Consider the following 24,226-nt stretch of genomic DNA (forward strand, 5'->3'; position numbering starts at 1 on the left):
TCCCCGCGGAGCTCACATCCGTCTCCGCGCAAGAGGAGCGCACAGACACGCACTTGACGGGCATCTTTCCACTCTTAATCATGTTGTTGTGGGTTTTAGTGGCACAGATTTGGGGCTTAAACTTCACTGAGATGGAGTGAGCGGCGTGCGTCATTTTCATCGGAAACGGCGCAGGAATCAGAGGTGAGTTTTCCTCCTAAAGCGCGTCCCGACCTGTGGAGAGTTAAGACTGAATTATGGTTCCGCGTTAAATCGACGCAGAGCCTACGGCGTAGGGTACGCGGCGACGCGCGCCGTACGTTGCGCGTCGCCGCGGTACCCTACGCCGTAGGCTCTGCGTCGATTTAACGCTGAACCATAAATCAGCCTTTACTGGTGGTGATCTGCGCTGTCACTTCTTTTCCCTTTTATTTCCGTGCACCTTTTGAAGCATCAACCAACCATTCATTCATTGGGTGTTCATATTGGCTTATCTGAGGATCAGGGTGGGCTGACAACCCCTCCTGCCGGAGGAAATAATTAAAAAGGAGACGTTCTGGGACGCAGCAGTGCGTCGAGGCGGTTGTGATGGAGAAAACGACCAGTGTGTTTTGGATGAGTCGACTCAGTTTGATTGAGAGTCGTTAAATCTCACTCTAATGGGCTGTTTTCTGTCAGCGGAGGCGTCAGATGGCAACCGCGCACTTTTTGACGCACGTTTTGGAGACGGCTGCTGCGCACGATTTTATTCTCTGCAGCAAAAAGAAAATAACTCACTAACCAAAAAAAAAAAAAAAAGACGCGCTGGGGCCACTCAAAACTTCTCTTAAATATACCACGTAGTGGACTTCCAACTAAAAACAGCCTTCGAGGAAGAGATTCATGCTTTTTGTAGAAGACAAGTGCATTTATGCTATTATTTTTTAAGAAATATATCACCTACTTAAGTCAAAGGCAATAATCACTGACAAATTCACATCTGCACAGAATCTTTTTGAAATTAATTGTATTTTATAATTGTGTTTGATTGCATGAGACACATTGTGTTAATGTGTTTTGATGATTTGATACCCTTCAAAAACAAATTGGGGCTGCTGTTTGATTAATTGGCTTAAAAAGAGCATATTGCGTATATGTGTGTATATATATATTGCATCAATATACACACACACTTATAACTGCCCCTCTATTTTCTGTCTGAAGAACACATAATTTGGAGTTCAGGGTTCTGTGACGTCACAGATCAGAGTAGGATAATCCAGACTCTTCTGTGCCTCTACCCAACTTTGACTTCAGGTCCCACTGCATTTGCCATGCCTCCCCAAAAAAGGGACACAGTTTAAGAATAGATATCTCAGGAGGCACAGAAGAAAGAGATGGAGTTTCAGACCAGCTGCTATGAACTGAACTGTAAAGAACGTGTTGAATGTGGTATTTTGATCAAGCGATGTTAAAGATATTTGCTTGTGAGCTCATTATGTGTCAGCATTTCGGCAGCACGTGTCTTTTAATTTTCCATATGGTGGAAGTGTCTTTTTCTTTATGGTTGGAGCAACAGCTGTATTTTCACTGGCATCATGCTATTGTATATCTTAATATTTAAACTATAACAGACTCCAAGACCCAATGTAAAAAAAGCTGTTTTTCATACTTGTGGCCTTTATTTGAAAGAAGTGATCCAGGGGAGTTGTCAGGTAAAGGGTGGATGACTTGCACCAAACAGGGCCACAGGTGTCTACTGTAACAAGGATCTTATGCCTCTCTGGTGTGTGTTACATCAGTTGAGCTGCCTCGCAACCCAATGTAAAGGCAGAGTAGGTGATTCTGTAACATCTAATGCCTGAATTATGGTTCTGCATCAAACCAACGCAGAGCACACACCGTCACGCCGTCGTGAACCCTTCGGACTTCTCCGTCACTCCATTTCGTCGTGGTGCAGTACCCCCCGCGACTGCTAGTTAGCGATCTTTTCCTGAATGGTTTATCCGACTTTTTCCGGTCAGAGTAAATCAAAGAGATAAGGACAACTATTGTGCAAAAAACCAAAACAAAAAAAATCACACATGCACGAAGAAAAGAGCACTGAAAGATCACGACTGCTTCAAACCGGAAACCGGAAATGCGTTACTTCCAAGCAAACCAATCACAGCCCTCTCGGTCTGCGTTTGGTCTGCGTTGCCTCGACGCGTAGTTACAATTTTCGGGAGGTGCACGTCAGTGACGGCGTGTGGTCTGCGTTGACGCGTACCACACGTTGTAGGCACGGCGTCGTTTTGACGCAGAACCATAACTCAAGCTTTAGGCAGAACATTTCACTCTTTTTACATAGTACCCTTTATTATCTCTTTCACATCCACAGTTATCCTCTCCACAGATGCATGTCGGCACTTCAGTAACAGACCCTGGCTGCACCACAAGTAAATTAGAAAACCACATTCTACAGTGCTTGCTTTTTAGAAACGCGTACCACATGAGGTCCGAGGATTGAAGAGGGGAGGTCGTCATCCCACTCCAACCTTGGTGCTGCTGTTCTTTTTTTACTTCCTTCTTTTCATCCGGTAGGTCTTTGTTTGGACTTCCTTTGCTTTACCGATACTGTTATGTATGAAACATTTCTTAAGTTGCCATAGTGACGCATCTCGGAGCTCTTACGTTACTAGTGTGGAGAACCCTGAGTGTCCTAAAGTGACCTTTTAGGGTTACTTAAGTGTTGAAAACTGAGTGCTGATCCGGTTGGAGTAGGAACAGGTTGGGTTTTCTGTCCGTTAGGTGATTTTCATTCTTGCAGCATTTAGGTGTTTCGATTTTGTGACTGTTATACGGACAAAAAACGCCCCTGAATCGTCTGTGTCTTAGGGCTACATACAAATATCTTACCACAATTCATTCACGTTTCATCATGAACATTCAGTATCAAAAGATTTAAAGACTGTGTGCATATATATACATATATATATATATATATATATATATATATATTGTAAATCCTCACTTTGATGTGAAAATGATCCTCTCTCATGAAAGTTTAGACTTTAAGCAAGTGATTTCCCTGCAAGCTCTGAGGAGCCGAGCTACCGTTTGACATTCATGTGCATTTAAACCAGAGCTTAAGATGCAATGCAAGGGTAAGTCAAATTTCTGTAACTTTATTGAGTTTTATTATCAGGCTAACACATCCTTTTATTCAGTCTCCTGCTGTTAACTCTTGCTTCTTCAGTCCCTTGAACACTCCCCAAGGGAGGGCAGGAAACTATCAAATCTGGCAACATAATTCTCCAAGTGTGTCCCACAGCTTGGCTTCTCTTCAAGCGGATGTTGTAAAATGAAGAAATGTTCAATTAGCGGTTTCAGATGCTCCCTCCCCACGCCGCACTCTCGCTGGGAAGAGCTGATGTGAATTATAGAAACAAAGAAGAAAACCAGCATCAAAGCATCAAATAGCAGCATCAAATTAGGAGAAGTCAAAGGGAAGTGGTGTTGGCTTATCTGCTCTGGGGCTTGTGAACCACAGGAGTCAACGTGGGGAGCAAGTTCAAAAGTATTACGTTTAAAGTTGCTTAATCAGGGTCTTTTTAGGAATGTTTTTCAAATGAAACATTAGCACAACCTTAAAACAGGTCCAATTAAAACATTTTTTTAGGAATTAAGGCCTTATTATGATAACAGGCTGGACCAAAGTCTCCAAGACATTACCAGGTGGAGCCTGAACCGTCCTGTATAGGGGTGTGCAAACAAGGGTACTTCACAATTCGATTCGATTTCGATTATTGGAGCTTCGATTCTTCGATTCTTCGATTATAACGATTGTCGATTCGATTCGATTATTGGTGCCACGATTCTTCGATTATTGTGATTTTTAATGCTTTTTTCCATACAAGATTGATTTTGTCTTCATCTGTGGCTACATTTGTAAATAAATAGCCAATCAATTAACTCAGTTCCTCTAACAACACTCATTAAGTAAATAACAAGGTTTTTTGAACATTTGACATGTACTGTATTTTTCAAAGACACAAAATAATTTATTTTATGACTATGTAAACATTTGCTCTTTGACTTACTTAACTTTGACCAGGGAAAGCTGCACTTGCATGAGAGCGCCCTCTATTGGCGGAAAACACTGAAAACGGTCAAGCCCTGGATTTAATGAGTTCATTAATTCAAGTAAACCAGATATGAACTTAGTGTAAACATATCTGCCATATTTCAAGTGAACAATAAGAAATGTGCATTCTTGAAAATGAAATGATTCAGCAGCTGATCCAGTCTGGAATCTGGATAGAATAACTTGAAAAAATAAATAAATAAATAATAATAATAATTTTTTTTTTTTTTTTTTAAATCGATTCTTAATCGTCACGTGACGCATCGCGATGCATCGACACATCGATGAATTGCACCCACCTCTAGTCCTGCATAAACACCTTTATGATCGGAGGAGCCACAAACGTTACAGTCCAAGACCAGAATGCAGTTTTGAATTTATAGGAAGCTTGGACAAATGTGGAGGGATTGTGTCCAGAAGGTCATCTGATGTAAAAGCCTCACGAAGAAAGGGGAAACAAAGTGACTTTTGAGAAACACAAGGCCCGCAAAGTTTTTTAAGAGGGAAAGGACGGGCGCTGGAAAAAAACAACTTTTCCGGGAAAAGAAGCACTGAGATTGTAATCTGACATGAGCAACACGTGGCCGCAGTGACTAAGGGCTTTTTAGTGTGAGTAAAATCTGATGATAGATCTGCTGCTTTCGGAGGAGACGCTGTGACCTGCTGCGGCCTTGAAGCCGAACACTGACTCCTCACATGCGGAGAGCTGGAGATGATGTAAAACTCTGAGGTTAATACCCCTTCTGAGATGCCTTTTAGCTGAGAAAGCCTCATAAAATACCTCATCTGTAATTGATTCACACAATACCGTTTCTGTGTGTTATATCAGGTCACAAGGACCATGAGCATGCTGCGGCTTAGTGATTGCCGTGCTGACTAATTTGTTTCGGAAAGTTGTTTTACTGCTGCAAAAGATTACATCTACTTTACACGTGACGGAGAAATAAAGCCATTTATTTCAGATGTAATGATGTGTTTACTTTCCTCTCATCATTTTCCTCACCCGAGATGCATTTTGAGCTGTTTTGGGTGAGGGCTCTTCTTAAATGTGCAACGATGCAGCAACGCCATCTAAACATCCGCTTATATCACCTCCTGAACTGCTTCTATAACTCCATGTGTTCCCTACAGCTCACAGGTAGTAGCTCATATGAGAACAGCAGCTAAAAGGATAAAAACAATATAAATAGAGCGATCATGCTGTGTTGTTGTTGTACGTGTGGGTGTCGAGGTTACGCTCCGAGTATGGATCGCTGCACGCGTGGGGAGGAAACAAAAGCGCTGTACCACATCAGTGCTAGCAGATTGAAATATCTGAGGCTGTGCGACCTCACGAGGGAGCTCTGATGATGACTCACCGCGGCTGAACAATTTAAAATTACAGTAGACACAGGACTGTGGCTCCCGAAGGTGATTCTGGAGGAAGGACCACATCAACACTGTTCTGCTCTGGCCAGAAATGTGACTGCAATACTGTGGATGAGTGAATTTCAGAGAAGCAGATCACATCAGCGGACTCTGAGATGAGGCTACTTTTCCTTTTCTTGCCTAAAAGAGCGGTGACTTACACAAACATCTATTGTTAAAGCGGGACCGTGGAAAGTTTTTCCAGTTTTTAGCTCAGTGGCTCCCCCACAGGTGTGGAGGTGAAGTTGCTTTCTTGATGCTGTCTTGTTTGGTCACTCTCGTTTTACTCTTATTACTTTCTTTAGTTTAGGTCAGTTTCCTCTGCCTTGATGTAGCTCTGTGAGCTAGTTTTATTGTTGATGTTTGACATATAGTGGTGCACGGTTATTACAAGTGATGACTAGGATAGGAGTGGCTTGGTGGTTAGCACTGTTGCCTCACAGCGAGACGGTTCCCGGTTCGACTCCCAGAGCGTGGATTTCCTCCGGGTACTCTGGCTTCCTCCCCCAGTCCAAAAACATGCATAATGCATGTTAATTGATGATTTTAAATTGCCTGTACTATGAGTATGTCTGGTTGTTTGTATATATGTGGCCCTGCGATAGACTGGCGACTTGTCCAGGGTGAACCCCTTCCTCTTGCTGGAAATGAGCTGTGATAGACTCCAGCAAACCCCCGTGACCCTGCAAAGGATAAAGCGGGTATAGATAATGGATGGATGGATAGTAGGTATGAGAAGCTGAGACAGGTCGCCATCACTTCCTAGAAATAATCAAATCAAATCATATTCAAAGGAAATACGTAAAAATAATAAAAAGCAAATTCCCTTGTACTACCATAACAAACGGTGCAGTCCCTCCTTTACTTATTTAATTACTCCTACCTTTATGATTTGATGATGGAAAAGTTTTGGTTTGCACGAGATCTGACTTCTTGTACTTTAATGAATTTGGGCTGCCGAGTTCCTCACCGAGTTCCTCACGGGAACGAACTTCAAAGATCGTTTTGAGGTTTCAGGGTTTGGACCGAGCTACACGCTACCCTGGTGGTTTGTGCGTGCCACGTTTGAAAACTGACAGGCTCACAAGGGGGAACCCAAGAGCGAGACAGTGGAGGAGTGAAGACTGAATTTATTGTAGGGAAGGGGAGAAAGGGGGTCCAGTTAGGGCAGAGGTGGTTGCTGGCACGGGGAATGGCTGGCGTGGGGAGGGGAGGACAATGGAGGGCTGAGCGGAAGGCAGGGGTAGCTTGGAGCTGGAGGGTGGCTAGGAGAACCGACTGGTTGGTAGCTGGCAGATGAAAATGGTCCTGGGGGAACAGCAGAAGAACAGTCAGTAACCGAGCTCAAAAAAACAACAAGAAGATCTCGCCAGGATTTCACTTGAATCGGCCTGAAGTGTGCACCACGGAGGTTTGACAACAATCTGGCGACAAGTGGTGGAAAAGCCAGTGTAGATATACTGCAGTGGAGATGAGTTGATGGATGGCAGGTGTGGAGACTGATTGGTTTTTGGAGGATTCTTTTCTTCCTTTTTTTTGTAATGCAGAGCTTTTATTCCTCTTCTGATTGCCTTCAGTGATATATGGAAACTGTTAATACCCACCTTCAAAAAAAGGTTTGATTTCTTACTGCAAGCTGCAGGCAGTGAACGCAGCACAATTCGAAGTTGACGTTGGCTGAAGATAAAGATAGAAAAGCTGGATACTTCTGCGCCTCTGGGTCTGTGATGTAACGGCACCAAACATGAACGGCTGACAGACAACATGTACAGTCAAGCTCAGAACAGAAGAGGTATTTTTTCCAAATGCGTCCCAATAAAATTACATTGAAACTGTCCTTTGATACTCTTGATAAACCCAGTCAGCCATATGGAGTCCAGTTCAAATTATCTGCAAACAGAAAGACTCACACGGAAGTCACATCTCAGCAGATGGAGCGCTGTGATCTAATACACGTATCTCTGCCCGGAGTTGTTGACATGAAACCCTACAGGAACTTCTGTTGTCTGAAATGTAAATGTATTTGAACAAAACAGCCAGGGGAGCGTCTGCGTCACGGTCAGGGACGAAATGTTTACATGCAACAGTGAAATCAGTTGTTTTTCCACTCAGGTTTGGACCAACTGAGGTTTACTCAAGTACAATGTTCAACTGTTTTATGAAAACATCCTGCTGATGTCGCCAGACAGAATTACTGGTATCAATGTTTACTTTCAGCTGTTTAGAGACTGGAGAAGGCATTTGACCGTGTCCCTTGTGCCATTCTGTGGGGGGTGCTCGGTGAGTATGGAGTCCGGGGCCCTCTACTAAGGGCTGTCCGGTCTCTATATGATCGAAGCAGGAGTCTGGTTCGCATTGCCGGCAGTAGGTCAGACTTGTTCCCAGTGCATGTTGGACTCCGGCAGGGCTGCCCTTTGTCACCGGTCCTGTTCATAATTTTTATGGACAGGATTTCTAGGCGTAGCCAAGTGCCGGAGGGGATCCGGTTTGGGAACCACAGGATTTCGTCTCTGCTTTTTGCGGATGACGTTGTCCTGTTGGCTTCATCGGACCGAGACCTTCAGCATGTGCTGGGGCGGTTTGAGGCCGAGTGCGACGCGGCAGGGATGAGAATCAGCACCTCCAAGACCGAGGCCATGGTTTTCGACCGGAAAAGGGTGGCATGCCTTCTCCGGGTGGGTGGAGAAGTCCTGCCTCAGGTGGAGGAGTTCAAGTATCTCGTAGGGGTGTCACGGTACACACAAGTCACGGTTCGGTACGTACCTCGGTTTAGGGGTCACGGTTCGGTACGGGCTCGGTACGGGTTCGGTACAACGGGAAAAAAAATACAAAAAGTCCCAAATGTATAAGACGAGTTTTTTCTTCCTTTATTTTGATCATAACATTTGAAAGTTAAAGTTTGTTCAATTGGCTACAAAACTAAAAAGCATCTCTTATTAAAGTGTAAAATAAATAGAATAAAACATTTAACTTGTGCATAAGTGTTTTTAATTTTACCACGACCTTTGGGTAGTGACCGAAAGGACAACATCGCGGATACAAGTGGCCGAGATGAGTTTCCTCCGCAGGGTGGCTGGACGCTCCCTTAGAGATAGGGTGAGGAGTTCGGTCACCCGGACGGAGCTCGGAGTCGAGCCGCTGCTCCTCCACATTGAGAGGAGTCAGCTGAGGTGGCTTGGGCATCTGTACCGGATCCTCCTGGACGCTTCCCTAGGGAGGTGTTCTAGGCATGTCCCTCCTCCCTAGGGAGGTGTTCCAGGCATGTCCCTCCGGGAGGAGACCCCGGGGAAGACCCAGGACACGCTGGAGAGACTATGTCTCTCGGCTGGCCTGGGAACGTCTCGGACTCGCCTCGGAGGAGTTGGAGGAAGTGTCTGGGGTGAGGGAAGTCTGGGCATCTCTGTTAAGGCTGCTGCCCCCGCGACCCGGGAACGGATAAGCGGCGGACGATGGATGGATGGATGGATGTTTAGAGACACAAACTGCTCAAAGTTAATTTACCGGTATACTATGTAGACAGAAATACTTCTTCACATTTTGGTGAAGTAAATGTCCTTTATGAGGGGTGTGATGTACAGGGTTCATGCACAAGTCTGTATTCCGAAGTCTGTATTGCTTTGAAAGTTTGGATACACGTTTAGGATGAGTTTTAAAAGACAACAACAGATTTGTGTTAGCACAACGCCATGGAGGAACGACATCACCAGTAAACTTAGAGAAACAATTGTTGCCGATCAATATGGAAAGGGTTATTAAGCCACTTCCAAACTATTAAGAGTCCATCATTCCACGGCAAGAGATATCATTCACAAGGGAATTCATTCAAAACAGTTTTCCCAGGAGTGGAAGTCCTGGAGTTTTAGGATCACTTAAGCAGAATGAACTAAAACATATGCTGAGTTTACTGAACCTGCTTTGCTGTACAGGACCCAGATCCAGATTTTCACATTTCATTTGTACCTTCTTTTCTTTTAGCTTTGACAAATCCTGCTGAGCGGAGCATCAAATTAAAAGACTCCTGCTTATTGCAAAACACCACCAGTGATTCATTAGCTTAAGCAAATATACAGTAAGTAATAGAGAAAGTGGGAACTGGTTCTCTTGTTAAGTTTACTTCCAGTAAGCTTGTCTCCTCCATCACATCAGCCCTGTGAATATTTTCTCTGTAAGCTGCTCTGTGAAGTGTGAAACTGATATCCGCCCCCCGAGGTCGGCATCCTAATCCAGCCTGCACAGCTGAGATTTGTAACCATACAGCATCTGCACTGTCTTCGCTCCTCACTGTGTCAGAAATGTTGTCTGAATTTGTCCTATTGACGGTCTGATCTCCTCCTCGCCTGTCTTTGCAGAGCAGCGTGACGCCGTGGAGTCCCACCGGGATCTGAGGGCGAGGAATTCGGCATCCCGACAGTGTGGAAGAACCCTGACACTGATTCCCCGCAGTCATGAAGGGACCAGCTGTTTGATCGCACGTGGCCTGGGCCATCACAGCCGCTGCTTTTTTGCTGCTTCTGATTGGATGTCGCTTCACTTCTTCGGATCCCATCCAGCGTCCTCTGGTTTAAATTTCCTTCTCGCTTCTCGAAGATGAGATTCTGCCTCAATCATGACATCATTTTGCAGAAAATGTTTTCTGAGGAGTTGACCGTGAAAGCCGTTGGAGCCTTTTGGAAACGTTAAAGGGGATATTTGCTGCAAATTTAGTCTCTCCTTCAATGAGTGACACCTGCATATCTTGAAAACAGAAACCAGGATTGAGGAACCCATAACATTTAGTGTTCATACTAGTAACAATACATGTAACTGAAACGTTTACATGCAATTTAGTTTAAAACTTATTTTTTTGTGGATTTGGTGCCTCTGGTTCATGTAAATCACAGACCTATACACGCTTGTCTTTAAATGACTCATTTTTATTTTAAAAACACACTGAGGATGCTGCTTTTTAAAGATGTAAAGACTCTCGACATAACGAGACCAGCGTTCAGACATGAGACCGTCACTGAAATTCCTTTTTTTTCACTTTGATTTTGTTAAAGTGTCCTTTTTAAATTCGGATTTTTGTAAAAACCAGACTTATTACCCAAAATATCCTGTGATTTCAGCCAGCAGGTTCACTAAGTATTTGACACAAGCAGCCTTTTAACCCTGCGTGTACTCAGCCAGTTGGCAGTTTTATTAATCCACAAGTTAAAAAGAAATCTTCTGAGACAGATCATACGTGGACGTCCAAAAGAAAGCAGAAGCTCCTCCCGTCCTTCTTTCCTGCCTTAGGGGCCAAACACGCTGCTCATCCCATCACCGCCATGGTGATGTCACAGGGCACCTACACCTTCCTGGCCTGTTTCGCTGGGTTCTGGTTGGTCTGGGCCTTCATCGTCATGCTCTGCTGCTTCTGCAGCTTCCTCCAGCGCAGATTAAAGCGCCACCGCGAAGAGCGGCGAAGAGAGCAGTGTCTGCGGACTGTGGAGACGGAGCCGCTGAGCTGCCACCACGCCGGATACCCACCCGTGCTTCCGGCTCCACCTCCGCTGCCTCCGCTGCTCCAACGGGAGCCCCCCCAGTTGTGCTCTCCTCAAACGCTGTCATCGCCGCCTCTTCCTCTGCCCGTTCCTCATCCCCTGCCTCAAGCAACCTGGGTCAGCATGCCAGGTAACGTGTCATGACGATTATGTTCATTCTCATTTACTCTGAGAGCACAAAAAGATCAGGCGACATGGCAAAAGTCGCTGAAATCATGTGCTTTAGTACAAAAAAGAGCATGTCCTCATTTACTGCCACCGTCAGTGCTTTGTCGGGTTTAGGTGTATAAAAATAGACACTTTCATTCACGAGAATCATCATTTAAACTCTTTTTCTTTTGTTCGAATCAACATGTATCACACAGAAAAAAATATGAGCTGTTTGTTAGGAATGGGTGATATTTTACCGTTCACGATATACCCTCCAAAAAATTCCCCACGGTAAGAATTTGTCATCTCACGGTAAAAACGATAAATTCCCGTTGATGACGTTTTTGTGTAAAGCTGATTTATGGTTCTGCGTTAAATTGCGCACAACGTACGTGTGCGTGAAGGAAGGAAGGAAGGAAGGAAGGAAGGAAGGAAGGAAGGAAGGAAGGAAGGAAGGAAGGAAGGAAGGAAGGAAGGAAGGAAGGAAGGAAGGAAGGAAGGAAGGAAGGAAGGAAGGAAGGAAGGAAGGAAGGAGCCAGAAAGAAAGAAAGAAAGAAATGAGCCAGAAAGAAAGAAAGAAAGAAATGAGCCAGAAAGAAAGAAAGAAATGAGCCAGAAAGAAAGAAAGAAAGAAAGAAATGAGCCAGAAAAAGAAGAAAGGAGCCAGAAAGAAAGAAAGAAAGAAATGAGCCAGAAAGAAAGAAAGAAAGAAAGAAAGAAAGAAATGAGCCAGAAAGAAAGAAAGAAAGAAACAAAGAAACAAAGAAATGAACCAGAAAGAAAGAAAGAAAGAAATGAGCCAGAAAGAAAGAAAGAAAGAAAGAAAGAAAGAAATGAACCAGAAAGAAAGAAAGAAAGAAATGAGCCAGAAAGAAAGAAAGAAAGAAAGAAATGAGCCAGAAAGAAAGAAAGAAAGAAATGAGCCAGAAAGAAAGAAAGAAAGAAAGAAAGAAAGAAATGAGCCAGAAAGAAAGAAAGAAAGAAAGAAAGAAATGAACCAGAAAGAAAGAAAGAAAGAAAGAAAGAAAGAAAGAAAGAAAGAAAGAAAGAAAGAAAGAAAGAAAGAAAGAAAGAAAGAAAGAAAGAAAGAAAGAAATGAGCCAGAAAGAAAGAAAGAAAGAAAGAAAGAAAGAAAGAAAGAAAGAAAGAAAGAAAGAAAGAAAGAAAGAAAGAAAGAAAGAAAGAAAGAAAGAAAGAAAGAAAGAAAGAAAGAAATGAGCCACAAAGAAAGAAAGAAAGAAAGAAAGATAAATTCCCATTAATGACGTGTTTGTGTAACAAACATGGAGGATCTGAGTCATTCCAGTTTTGCAGTACAGGTGTACTAACAGGTGTAACTCATTTAATTGGTTTTTATCAATTCAATTTAATTGGTGTAGTTTAGTAGCATTTAGTATCTTTTAGAGCAGTGTTTTGGGGGCTCCAAAGACTGAATGTGGTGATAGATTTATAGTTACAAAGGTGGAGTTGAATTGGTATTTTTTTTTTTATCGTCATTTTTATCGTTATCGGGATAAATGCCAGAAATGATCGTGATACATTTTTTAGTCCATACCGCCCATCCCTACTGTTTGTGTGGTGACAGGGACGCAGAGGAGGAGAATTACATAATGGACTATCAGGGTCTTTTTTCAGTGCTTCATTTCCCGGCTCTCACCACCCAGTCTGCCAGGCAGCGTTCCCCCGCAGGACGTTCTGGTGACAGCTGCCTCGGAGGTGTGGGCGACGGCCGCACAGCCCGGCCAGGGAACGACTGAGTGACAACAAGGCCGGGCTACTCCCAAAAGTAAAGAGAGACAAGAAAGAGACGATCAGACACAGAGAATAGTATCAGCAGAGTGCAGTTACACCATTTCCCGTATGAACACAGTAAATTGTCGGTGGACTGTCACCTTTTATGCTTTCCAGGATCCCCAAGCAAATACATTGCTGTTGGGCTCTGTAAGTTTGCTTTTTTAAATTTAAAAACAAATCATAAACAAGTCAGTCTTACGAGACTAAAAAACTCATATGTTGTTTGACAGAAAACTAACGCTTTAGACGAATTTTTCTAGGCTGTAACAGCACAATCAATTCAAAATGTCTAGTGATTTCAATGACCGCTGTGTGTCTTTATTAAGATCAGCACTTTGACGGGCGCTGATAAGCGGTGCTAAAAGAGGGGGCGGTCAAGGACAGTCAAAAGCTTTTTATCAGCCAGCCTCATCCAACAGTAAAACAGGAAGGTCACAACAAGAAGGTCAAGATTAGTGAGTTCAATAGGAGCATAAGTTTCAACGTGAGAATCAGACATCAGCAGGGAATGAACAATTAAGCCCGAGTTTAACCAATGATTAAAAATGAGCGCGATGAGATGAATTTCCAAAACAAGAGAGAAACACAAAAACGGGAGTGAGATGACGATGGGACAGGGGATGAGATGAGAAAGAGGCTTCTAAGGTTTATGAATGTGAGATAAAGGTATAGGAGACATGGGATGTAAAATATAAGACTAGACGGAAGATATTTGGGGCAGAAATTTAGGGAATAAGGGAGACATAAGTTGAAGTGAAGCAAAATCAATGAGATAAAACTGATTTGAGGAGAGATGTGCCACAAAGAATGGGGAGATGCAAAAGATGGAATAATAAAAGGAATAAGACATTGGATGATTGAGAAAATAAAAGATAAATTACTTTGAGATGTACAGGACTGTCTCAGAAAATTAGAATATTGTGATTTTCTGTAATACAATTACAAAAACAAAAATGTCATACATTCTGGATTAATTACAAATCAACTGAAATATTGCAAGCCTTTTATTATTTTAATATCACTGATCATGGTTTACAGCTTAAGAAAACTCAAATATCCTATCTCAAAAAATTTGAATATTCTGGGAATCTTAATCTCAAACTGTAAGCCATAATCAGCAATATTAAAATAATAAAAGGCTTGCAATATTTCAGTTGATTTGTAATTAATCCAGAATGTATGACATTTTTGTTTTTTTTTAATTGCATTACAGAAAATAAAGGACTTTATCACAACATTCTAATTTTCTGAGACAGTCCTGTACAGTATATGTGATTCAATGATAACGAATTCAAACGTATATAAGAAAATGAAAGATGATATGAAATATAATTTTACAAAATAATGTGCAAAAACTATGAATAGCTGGGAAAAAATTAATCTAATTTTAGAAAGAGGAGGGATGCATAATGAGAGGTGTTTCAGATGAGGTCATGCAAAATGAAATGATTATTAGAGATATAAGGGGGGTGAAGCTTTTCAAGGATTTAAGATAAAATAAGATGAGGAAATGGCACATGAGGTGAAGTACAGATGACAAGCGAGATGTCACAAATTACAAGACTTGTTGGGAAAGGGAGAACAGATTTGTGAGATGACAAATACTGTAGATGAAGACTCTTCACAGGAGATGCCAAATAGTACTGAGAACATGACAGAATACAAAATATAAGACAAAAAGAACGAGTAATCATATTGGAGCTGAAGGGAGTTTCAGAAAAGAAGAGAAACGAGAAAGTGGCACAGCATAATAAGGCAGGAGAAGAAGAGGATTAAAAGGAGATAAGGATAATAAAGTGGTAGGATGAGACTGAGAAATTACAAAAGAGGAGAAATTGGATGAGAGGAAGATGCTCGAGAGCGAAGATCATGTCATGCAAAGTGAAATAATTTACAATAAGTACCGGTAGTTCAGAAGTGATATATCAGATGCAAAATTAGCACAAAGAGATGAGACATAAGATGAGGGAATGGAGGACAGGATTCGTCGGATTAGTTTGAAAAATTTGGTTTGAAATGTAGTAAATCTTTGAAGAAAACTAATAAAAGAGAAGAAAACAGAAGAGGTGGATTACGTGAGACTTCAGATAGAGGAATACAACATAAGGTAACTAATCAGAGAAGAAGGAAATGTGAGCTGAGAGGAGATCTGAGGGTTAGAGAGAAGATTTAGTGACATTAGTAGAAAGCCTTAGATGCGACTGAATTTATAGGTAAGAGATAAGATCAGACATCAAACACTGTAATCTAACATGTCTAATATGATCCCTATGTTTTATACTGCGACTACAATAGATGATCTGCAATGTGAAATGACAGCATTTAACCACACCAAATCACATTATTCTCCCACATTCAACCCAAAAGCACGTAGGGTTTTCCGTGTGGAAGCATCACTGCCACTTCTCTCTGGTGCTGAAGTCTCTGCGTGGTTGACGTTTATTTAAAACCGTCCTGGCAGCTGCTTCCATTGTTTACAGCAGAGAGACTGACAGGAGAATTAGTGTCGAGTGGAGGAACAAGGAGAGTCAGATCCTGTAGGTATCCATCAGGCGTGACGCGGGAGTGGTGGTTTGTGGCCAGGTACACACGCACAGGAAGACATTTGCATCCATAAATACACGCGGCTCCATGGCAACAGTTCAGCAAACAGCTGTTAGTTTCCAACACCGACGTCTGTTATGGTAGCTGTAAACGGCCACAGTGAGAAATGACATGTGCGTTGATTTAAATACTGGAGCCGTTTCACGTAAGGGACGGCATGGATCAGTTTTCAGACACTATGACATACCTGAATTCATGAATATTCATCTGTAGATGAAGCAAAGTGTTTGGAAGCAGGAATCAAATGTTTTTGAATGCTGGTTGTTATATCAAGTATATGTTTTTTTTTAGAGTTCATAGCCTCTTTAATTTATCAAAGAGTTATGAGTATTAAACCCACTTCAGTCATCAGGAAAAGTTAGTTTAATGTTTAACGCTGTGCAAGCCATATCCTGCAACAACGGGATGCTTACTGTATATGGTACAATGCTGTTGTGTGACACATCATTTGTAATCGATGCCGGTATAAAGTGACATCTTCAAAGCGTGCACATCCCAATTTGTTAAATGCCTGTTGCCTCGCTTCCTCCCTCCTTATGTCTGTTCTTCATCCTCTGCCGGTTAGAGGGCCTGAGATTCAAGCAGAGGAGTCAAGGATGTTCAAATCTGGAAATATACATAAAAAAAAGACGTACCGTATTTTCCGCACTACAAGGCGCACTTTCAATGAATTACGTATTTAAAAACCTTTTCCATATATAAGGTGCACCGCATTATAAGAGGCACTAAATATATGGTAAAATACCATACTATAGTGACTGGGGTTGAGTTACGTATCTACCTGATGGAGCTGCGCTACAGGAAATGCTACAAAATCCTACAGCAAATTAAAAAAAAAAAACAAGAAGAAAAGTACCGTATGTCAAACTTTATTAACAAAATAAATACCAGCTTTGCTCCGTCTCGTCAAAGTCACCATTACGCGGGTCGGCGTCGCTGCTGTTGTCTTGAACATCTGTGACGATTCCTGACGTTTTTAGCGCCATTACTTCGGCGACACCAACTACAGTAGCTACAATCCCCCTGACTACAGTCACAGAAATTACCGTAATGATCACATATAAGGCGCACTGTATTATAAGGCGCACTGCCGGTTTTTGAGAAAATGAAAGGCTTTTAAGTGCGCCTTATAGTGCGGAAAATACGGTATATAAAAAAATGTAAAAATCAGCCAAATTTGGTTTCACGCCGAGAATAAAAATGTAAAAAAAATGATTTTAACTGAGTTGAGGATGTGCTCATATTTTCATCACTTTTTATAGGAAGACTGGAGCAGGTTAGCAGAGCCTCTTCATGCATACTGTACGTAGCCGGTCTGGAATCGGCTGATTGGGTCGTACCAGGATTGGTGGTTCGCTCCCCAGCGTTGCTGCGTGTCAAAGTAACCTTGAGCATGATGCACTTGTTTTACCCGGTAATACTGCCAAACTTGGAGGTAGAAATTGGAAGTTAAATTTGCAGTTCGACTAATGGCCACTAGATGGCCACTTGGGGGCTAGCTACACATTAAACAAATTAAACTGTTTAACCATACAATGTTACATGTTTTCGCTTTCTTGTAATAGTTTTTCTTTCCAAAATGTGGCCTAAGAAATACGTTTTTAGTACTTGAGCTGAAAATATACAAGCCCAATGGTGTGCAAATAAAAACCGAGTAATGGTTTGTAGAAATCAAACCCATGTTTTATTCAAAAGTAAGGCATTTTGCATATTTCAGCGAGACATTTCTATACTGCATGCTGCATCCATTAGAAAAAGCATCTCTTCACTAGAGCAGACACTGGATGGTGGACTGGCCTTTAATCCCCACCCAGTGAATACATTTGAAACGTCATGAAATGAAAAATACGTCAAAGGATATTTCAAACTATTGAGACGCTTGAACCCGAGCTGCTCAGTGGTGTCTTTTTACTGCTTTCCTTGCCCCACATTTCTGTATCACAGCTAACGAATTCAGACTCTGCTGAAATACCGCAGCAGATTAGCCCTTTGTTTTCTCTTCATCTATTTCAATAAAAGCAGCTCACGTATCAGCGGCTGCAGTGGCTGGAATCTCAACCCTTAAATCAGAGTCGTCTGACCGATTTACGTCCCAGTGCAACTTAGAAGCAACTAACAAACCTAAGAAACTCATGTCCACATTTCTGCATCAGTCTGAACATTTTATTGCTGTATTTTACAACTGCTGGCAAATATAAGCAAACAGTTGCTCGGAAATGTAATTAGCAGCAGGTGTGAATGATCCAGATGTCACAAAACAGGTGTTGCAGCTTTGTGCAATAAAGGGACAAAGATGCTGAAGACCTCAAAGAGACACGAACTGAAGAGACACGAGTTACGGCTGTTCCTTCATTCTCCACATCTTTTTATGCTTTTTCTCAAAAGTAATTACATGCAGTGACTCTATCATCATGTCTTCTCTGAGAGTGTAGCGAATGCACATAAATTAGACATCTCTCACTGTCAGGTTGACCACAATCTTTGAGAAATATGCTACTAAATTGAAATATGCAAAAGCTGTGGAAATAAGACAGATAAGTGCACCAACAGGTGCTGCTAACATTAAATTATGTCTTATGCAAAAGTAACAGCTCAACGTAGCCTAATGTAGCGGAGTAAGAGTAACAATTTCTTCTTCACAAATCTACTCAAGTAAAAGTAAAAAGTATAGTGATTCAAAACTACTCCTAAAAGTACAACATTGCCCAAAACTTACTCAAGTAAATGTAACGGAGTAAATGTAACTCGTTACCACTCACCTCTGCTTAAGCTGCATGGTTCCGTGTACGATGGCGTAATGTTAACGGATGCATTTTCCTGTTGAAAGTGCAACTGTGACCGGTCTTGAATCTTTTTCTGGGATCGACTTCTGAACCATTCCAGCCTACTTTCACCCATGCTTGGAGGGAACCTCCCATCTCGACTTCAAGGCTTCCAACCCTCACTTGGCACAGATGTACCCGTACAGTGGACCCGCCCGTACCTTACACCCTGATGTTCGGTGGCGGCTTGTATCACGCTCATCTTTCCACAGTCTCCGTCTTGAATGGGAGATTTAATGGACAGCGTTACTGAGTAGCAACCGTTGAAAGGAGATGGCAGACACTCATGAATCATCATTTGCATCATCATTAACACATGTAGTGTTTCTCTAATAACCCCAGAGAGCCTGGCCTCTGTTGCTCTTTTGCTTAGGGCCTGTTCTTCCCTGCTACGATTAATGCCTCAGTACAATCTTTCAGTCCAGCCTTTTCTCGCTAGTGGTAGGACTTCTTGATATCAGTCACTGCGTTTACATGCATCAATAACCCTTTTAAAACCCGAATATTGGCAATAACCCGAATTTGCACGGCCATGTAAACACCAATAACCCCTTTGAATAACCCGAATTTGCTCATATTCCAGTTTTTAAAAACCCGAATAGGACCCCTGGGTTACTCCTTTTAAAACTTGAATATTCGGTCATGTAAACGCCAAACGGAATATCCCCATCAAACGGAACGGGAATTTGTTTTCTGCGCATGCTCTGTTCACAAGGAATCCTGGTCTTTTGAGTCCAGCAAGTTCTTATAAACACGGAGAAACGCAAGACAACGCCACACTTTTGGAGTGAGTGGACTAATCACTTCATAAATGTAATGAAGGATATGAACATTTTGCATTTGTAGACGGTAGAAAGTACCGGGATAGCGAGATTTAAAAGAAGGTGAGCGAAAAGTTGCGCCAAGCAGCATTTGTTTTGTATTTGGATACAGGAAGAAGAAGCGGAAATGACGATAATTGCATCATGATGTTCTCCGCGCGTCGCTGGTTTGATCGAGATATCCTGAATGATTAACTACCATGTAAACAGGGATAACCCTGTTTGCTCATGCATGTAAACGGAATATTCCGAATGTGTCAGTAACCGGAATATTAGCAATAACCCGAATTTTGACTGCATGTAAACGTAGTCAGTCACTTCTTCCATCCATCGGCGATACATACCGTGCAGGGGCTTCTCCTTTCATGACGGTCGCTCCTCGTTTCCTCTTTCTATTTGGGTTCATCTTGCTTAATTGTCTACTATAGGGGGTGATCTTTGATCTGAAATAATTGACCTTTGTTTTTTCATCCTGTTTTTGACCTTCTGGCCTCCCTCGCCACTGAGAGTCTCAGGAAGGTGTGAACAGTACATCAGTTGTTTCCGTCTCCCTCTCCCTCTGTCACCAGACTATTTGCCAGCTGGGTATCTGATTACGTATTTATGGCTCATGGATACGTTGTTATTACAAATATGATATTATATAGATAAATATGCAACGATAATGTTAGACCACAGTCGGCGAGTGACTGAAACCACATTTGTGTTCATATCGTTCCATCTTTATTAGCCGTTGTGTTTAATGGACAGCGTTACTGAGTACTGAGTAGTGAGTTGAATGGAGATGGCAGGCACTCGTGAATCATCATTTGCATCATCATGAACACATGTGGTGTTGCTCTCACATCCAGATAAAATATGGCTTTGTTGACATTTTACCACATTGTGAAAATTATTAAGTGCACTTCAAAGCAGCAGTCCTGTATGACACACACACACACACACACACACACACACACACACACACACACACACACACACACACACACACACACACACACACACACACACACACACACACACACACACACAAAGGAAAGTCGGAGAAGTCTGAAACGTGAGTGATATATGAGAGCAGATGCTCCGATTTTACATTTCCTGCAGCCGGCAATACTGTCACATGCAACGCCGCAGGCAGGTGATAAGTACACTTTGACTTTGACCTGAAGATTGAGTGTGTGTGTGTGTGTGCACACGTGCAGAATTGAATATGGCCGTATGGCCAGATGTCCCCAGCTGTCTCCTGTTCTGGTTTGTTTTAATCCACATGCTCATTGACGTGTTTCATGTCCAAAAACACTTCATATTTGCGATAATGGCACAAATATGAACATGCTTTTTTATTTTTTTCAGGAAAGTTAGAACCAGTGTAAACAGAATAAATGCCCTGTTCTGAAGATGTTTCCACCTTTCCAGCGCAATGAAGCCAGCCAATACCTTTTCAATTGTAAGGCCTTTCCTCTAATTGGTCTTATTTGGTTGATACTCATCGATATTAAAGGGGACCTATTATGGCATCTAATACCTATTTTAAACAGGCCTTGAATGTCTTAAAAACAAGCTTTTGATTGTTTTTGCTAAATAAATTAGAAATTCAGCCTCTGAGCCATGTCTGCAGCATCCCATTCTCTAACCTCATTATCTATGTGGGATTCTTAGTGGGCGGGGCTATGATAATGAGGCACTGTGCTGATTGGCTGCCTGAATGATGCAATACACCGCTACGAAAAAATGGAGGAAGCTCCGGCCGGTGGAGTTAGTTGTGGGCGTGGTTTCACGGATCGGAGGCCAACCTATGTAAATCGCGCCCGTCGTTACGTAACGACGGGAGCAGAATCTGAACGGCTCGTAGATCCACATCAGACTGGACGGCTCATCCAGGCGGCTGTACAGACACTGCAGAATTTGGTTGCTTTCCTCCTTCTCTGAGTTGGCAGGCTGAGGGGAGACCACTTTATATATGTTAAAGCAAGAAAAACGTGTTTTTCATAATAGGTCCCCTTTAAGTGTCCTGAACTTCCAATCAAGACATTACATTTGGGATAGTGGTGCAAATATAAAAAGGAGCGATTCTTTCCGGGTATTTAAAACCTCAAATCAGAAAAAAGTTGTGAAGGTATAGAAAATGAAAAAAGGCAGTAAGTCTTAATTAGGAACAGTTAGAATCCAATATTTTAAATGTATTTTTGTTGCCATAAATAATATTTATTTCTGCATTTCAGGTCTGTAAAGCATAAAAAAGGACCAAAAAGAAATGTATACATGCGCTTTGTAGATATGCCATTCTTCCTCACAGTAGGAATGGGTGATATTTTACCGTTCACGATAAACCGTCAAAAAAATTCCCCACGGTAAGAATTTGTCATCTCATGGTAAAAACGATAAATTCCCGTTGATGACATTTTTGTGTGAAGCTGATTTATGGTTCTGAGTTAAATCCACGCATAATGTACGTGGGAAGGAAGGAAGGAAGGAAGGAAGGAAGGAAGGAAGGAAGGAAGGAAGGAAGGAAGGAAGGAAGGAAGGAAGGAAGGAAGGAAGGAAGGAAGGAAGGAAGGAAGGAAGGAAGGAAGGAAGGAAGGAAGGAAGGAAGGAAGGATATGAGCAAGAAAGAAAGAAAGAAAGAAAGAAAGAAAGAAAGAAAGAAAGGAAGGATAAATTCTAAATTCGCGTTGATACGTGTTTGTGTAACAAACATGTCATTCCAGTTTTGCAGTACAGGTGTAACTCATTTAATTGGTTTTTATTAATTCAGTTTAATTGGTGTAGTTTATATTATTTAGTATCTTTTAGAGCAGTGATTTGGGGGCTCTAAAGACTGAATGTGGTGATAGATTTATACTTAAAAAGGTGGAGTTGAATTGGTATTTTTTTTATCGTCATTTTTATCGTTATCGGGATAAATGCCAGAAATTATCGTGATACATTTTTTAGTCCATACCGCCCATCCCTGCCTCACAGCACATAAAATAAAATGTATACAACAGTTAAATTAAAGCTCTATTATTGTATCAAATAATTGAGTGACGTGTCATTGAGGATGCCCCAACACTGGGTTAGGGTCAATGAGTGGTCATGATGTTACTGATGATTGTGTGAGATAGAACTGGCTGCTGTTTACGTCTCTTCTGCTCTCAGTTAAACATTAAAATGAAGATGGATGTTTTGTTTGTTTTTTTTGCCTGACCAACCTTTGACCTGCAGTGTTCTCTGTCTTTCAGACACTGATGTATTTGGAAAGCCACCCTGCTACGAGGAGGCAGTCCTGATGGAGGATCCTCCTCCGCCCTACAGCGAGGTGTTGGCCGACCCGCGAGGAGGAACCTACCTTAAGCCGGCCCTGCCCAGAGCCGCACCGCCGCCGCCTTTGAGGGAGAACCGTGAGCCGGTCCAGGTGTTCACCTCTCAGACCATCAAGCCTTCTGCAGCGGCTGTATTCCCCGATCGGGGTTATTCCTCACTCATTCGCCTGCCTTCTTCTCAGCGCTGGGACTCCTTGGGTCATCTCTTGTCAAACATGGATTTAAACCACAACAACCTCACGCCACCGGGAGCCCGCTCCCTTCAGGCTGCTGCCGCCATGGCCACCATGCCCCGCAGAGAGCTCAGGACTCATCACGACGGACTTGGGCTCAGGGCTGGAATGCAAGGACTTCCAGGAGGAATGCATGGGTTTCAGGGAGGGTTTCAAGAGCCATTTCAGGGAGTCCACAGACTTAGGGGTTTGGAGCCCAGCTGCGGCATGCCGACAGCCTTCCCTCTGCTGGGTCGGAGCACCGCCGTTTAGACCTGGATCCTGACAGAGAGAACCTATCCAAACCAGAAATTTGTGAAAGCCGATGAGCCTTTGAGCTCAAAATCTTCAAAGACAGACTTTCTGTCGTATTGCTCAGAGTTTACTGCAGCAGTGATGCTACAAAAGAGACGTTTTAAGAACCAAAGGAGTTACAAGCGTCTGCAAAAGCATCAGGAGTTCAGTTCCATATGCAGCTTTGTTGATCGAAGTTGCAACTTAGTCTGCTGGGATCATTTCTGAGACATTTGAAAATTAGACTAAAATCTGTGTAAAACGGACAAAACTCTTGTCATATAGAGCTGTAATGAGTCCGAGACTGTTTGAACAGCAGAGGAGAGAAGCCTAAATGAGGGGAGGATGGGAAACAAATGAGCCGAAAGCACATCTTACTCTCCCCTACGACTTTATTTTCATCTCTACCTCCCTTTGCATTCATCCCTGATCTCCTCCCCTCTCTCTCTGTGCCTGAGAAACCTATTGTACCAGCCTGCTGTTGCCATAGCACCGGCGAACTGTCTGTTGCTGACGACCTCTCCTCCTTTATCTGCTCTTATTTTTTAAGCGCTCTGCTCGCAGCTTGCATGCTCTCAAGGATTGTGAGCACTGGTAGTTACAAAAGAGTACATGGCAACCTTCGGCGGGACTCTGCCGTCATGGTTATGACACCGAGCAGAAGGACAGCTCTCTCAATTGCTGCCAAGACAGGTCTAAAGGTAGAAACCATGTCCATGGGTTATGTGTCATAACTCGCTGCTTTTGTCACTTTAGGTGTCATCTTCAATGTTGGTAGGGCTGATTTTGTCGTCAGAGGATGACAACGGTTGTGTCTGATTAGAAAAAGATTTTTTTACCTACAAACTTAACATTATTTTAAACCCTATCTCTTGTGAAATAAAAACATCCTCATCTACAAGCCTTTTTCCAGTGGTTTATTTAGAAGAAAAAGAGTTTGGGTTTTTTTTGGGGTGGGGGGTGAGAACTGTATCGCAGTCACTGGTGTTAACAGCTAGCTACATTCCCTTCCTCATTTCAGATGCCGCTAATGAAACATCTGAAACAAGGCCCACTGGAACGGAAAGGAAGGGCCTGTCCCAATACTCCCCCTACCCCTAGTTTTCATCCCTACCCCTAAATTTTGCGCGTTCCCGTGAGGGTAGTGGTGTCCCAATTCCTCTTCCCACCTAGGGGGAGTGACGAAAAGTAGTGTAGTGGCTATGAATCTGTCC

General features: G+C 42.6%; 2 protein-coding genes across 2 annotated transcripts in view; both read left to right on the forward strand.

Annotated features, from left to right (window-relative positions):
- On the forward strand, positions 1-23,865 carry LOC133459281 (proline-rich protein 7). The gene is made up of 3 exons (XM_061739157.1): positions 1-183; positions 9,841-11,143; positions 22,426-23,865. Exons 2-3 carry the CDS (start codon positions 10,798-10,800, stop codon positions 22,989-22,991), a joined length of 912 nt encoding a protein of 303 aa, XP_061595141.1. The 5' UTR covers positions 1-183; positions 9,841-10,797; the 3' UTR covers positions 22,992-23,865.
- grk6 (G protein-coupled receptor kinase 6) overlaps positions 1-24,226 on the forward strand; it is a 275,750-nt gene that overhangs the window by 109,954 nt on the left and 141,570 nt on the right. The gene's annotated exons all lie outside the window — the stretch shown is intronic.

The sequence above is a fragment of the Cololabis saira genome, chromosome 14 (genome assembly GCF_033807715.1).
Source record: "Cololabis saira isolate AMF1-May2022 chromosome 14, fColSai1.1, whole genome shotgun sequence".
NCBI lineage: Eukaryota > Metazoa > Chordata > Actinopteri > Beloniformes > Belonidae > Cololabis > Cololabis saira.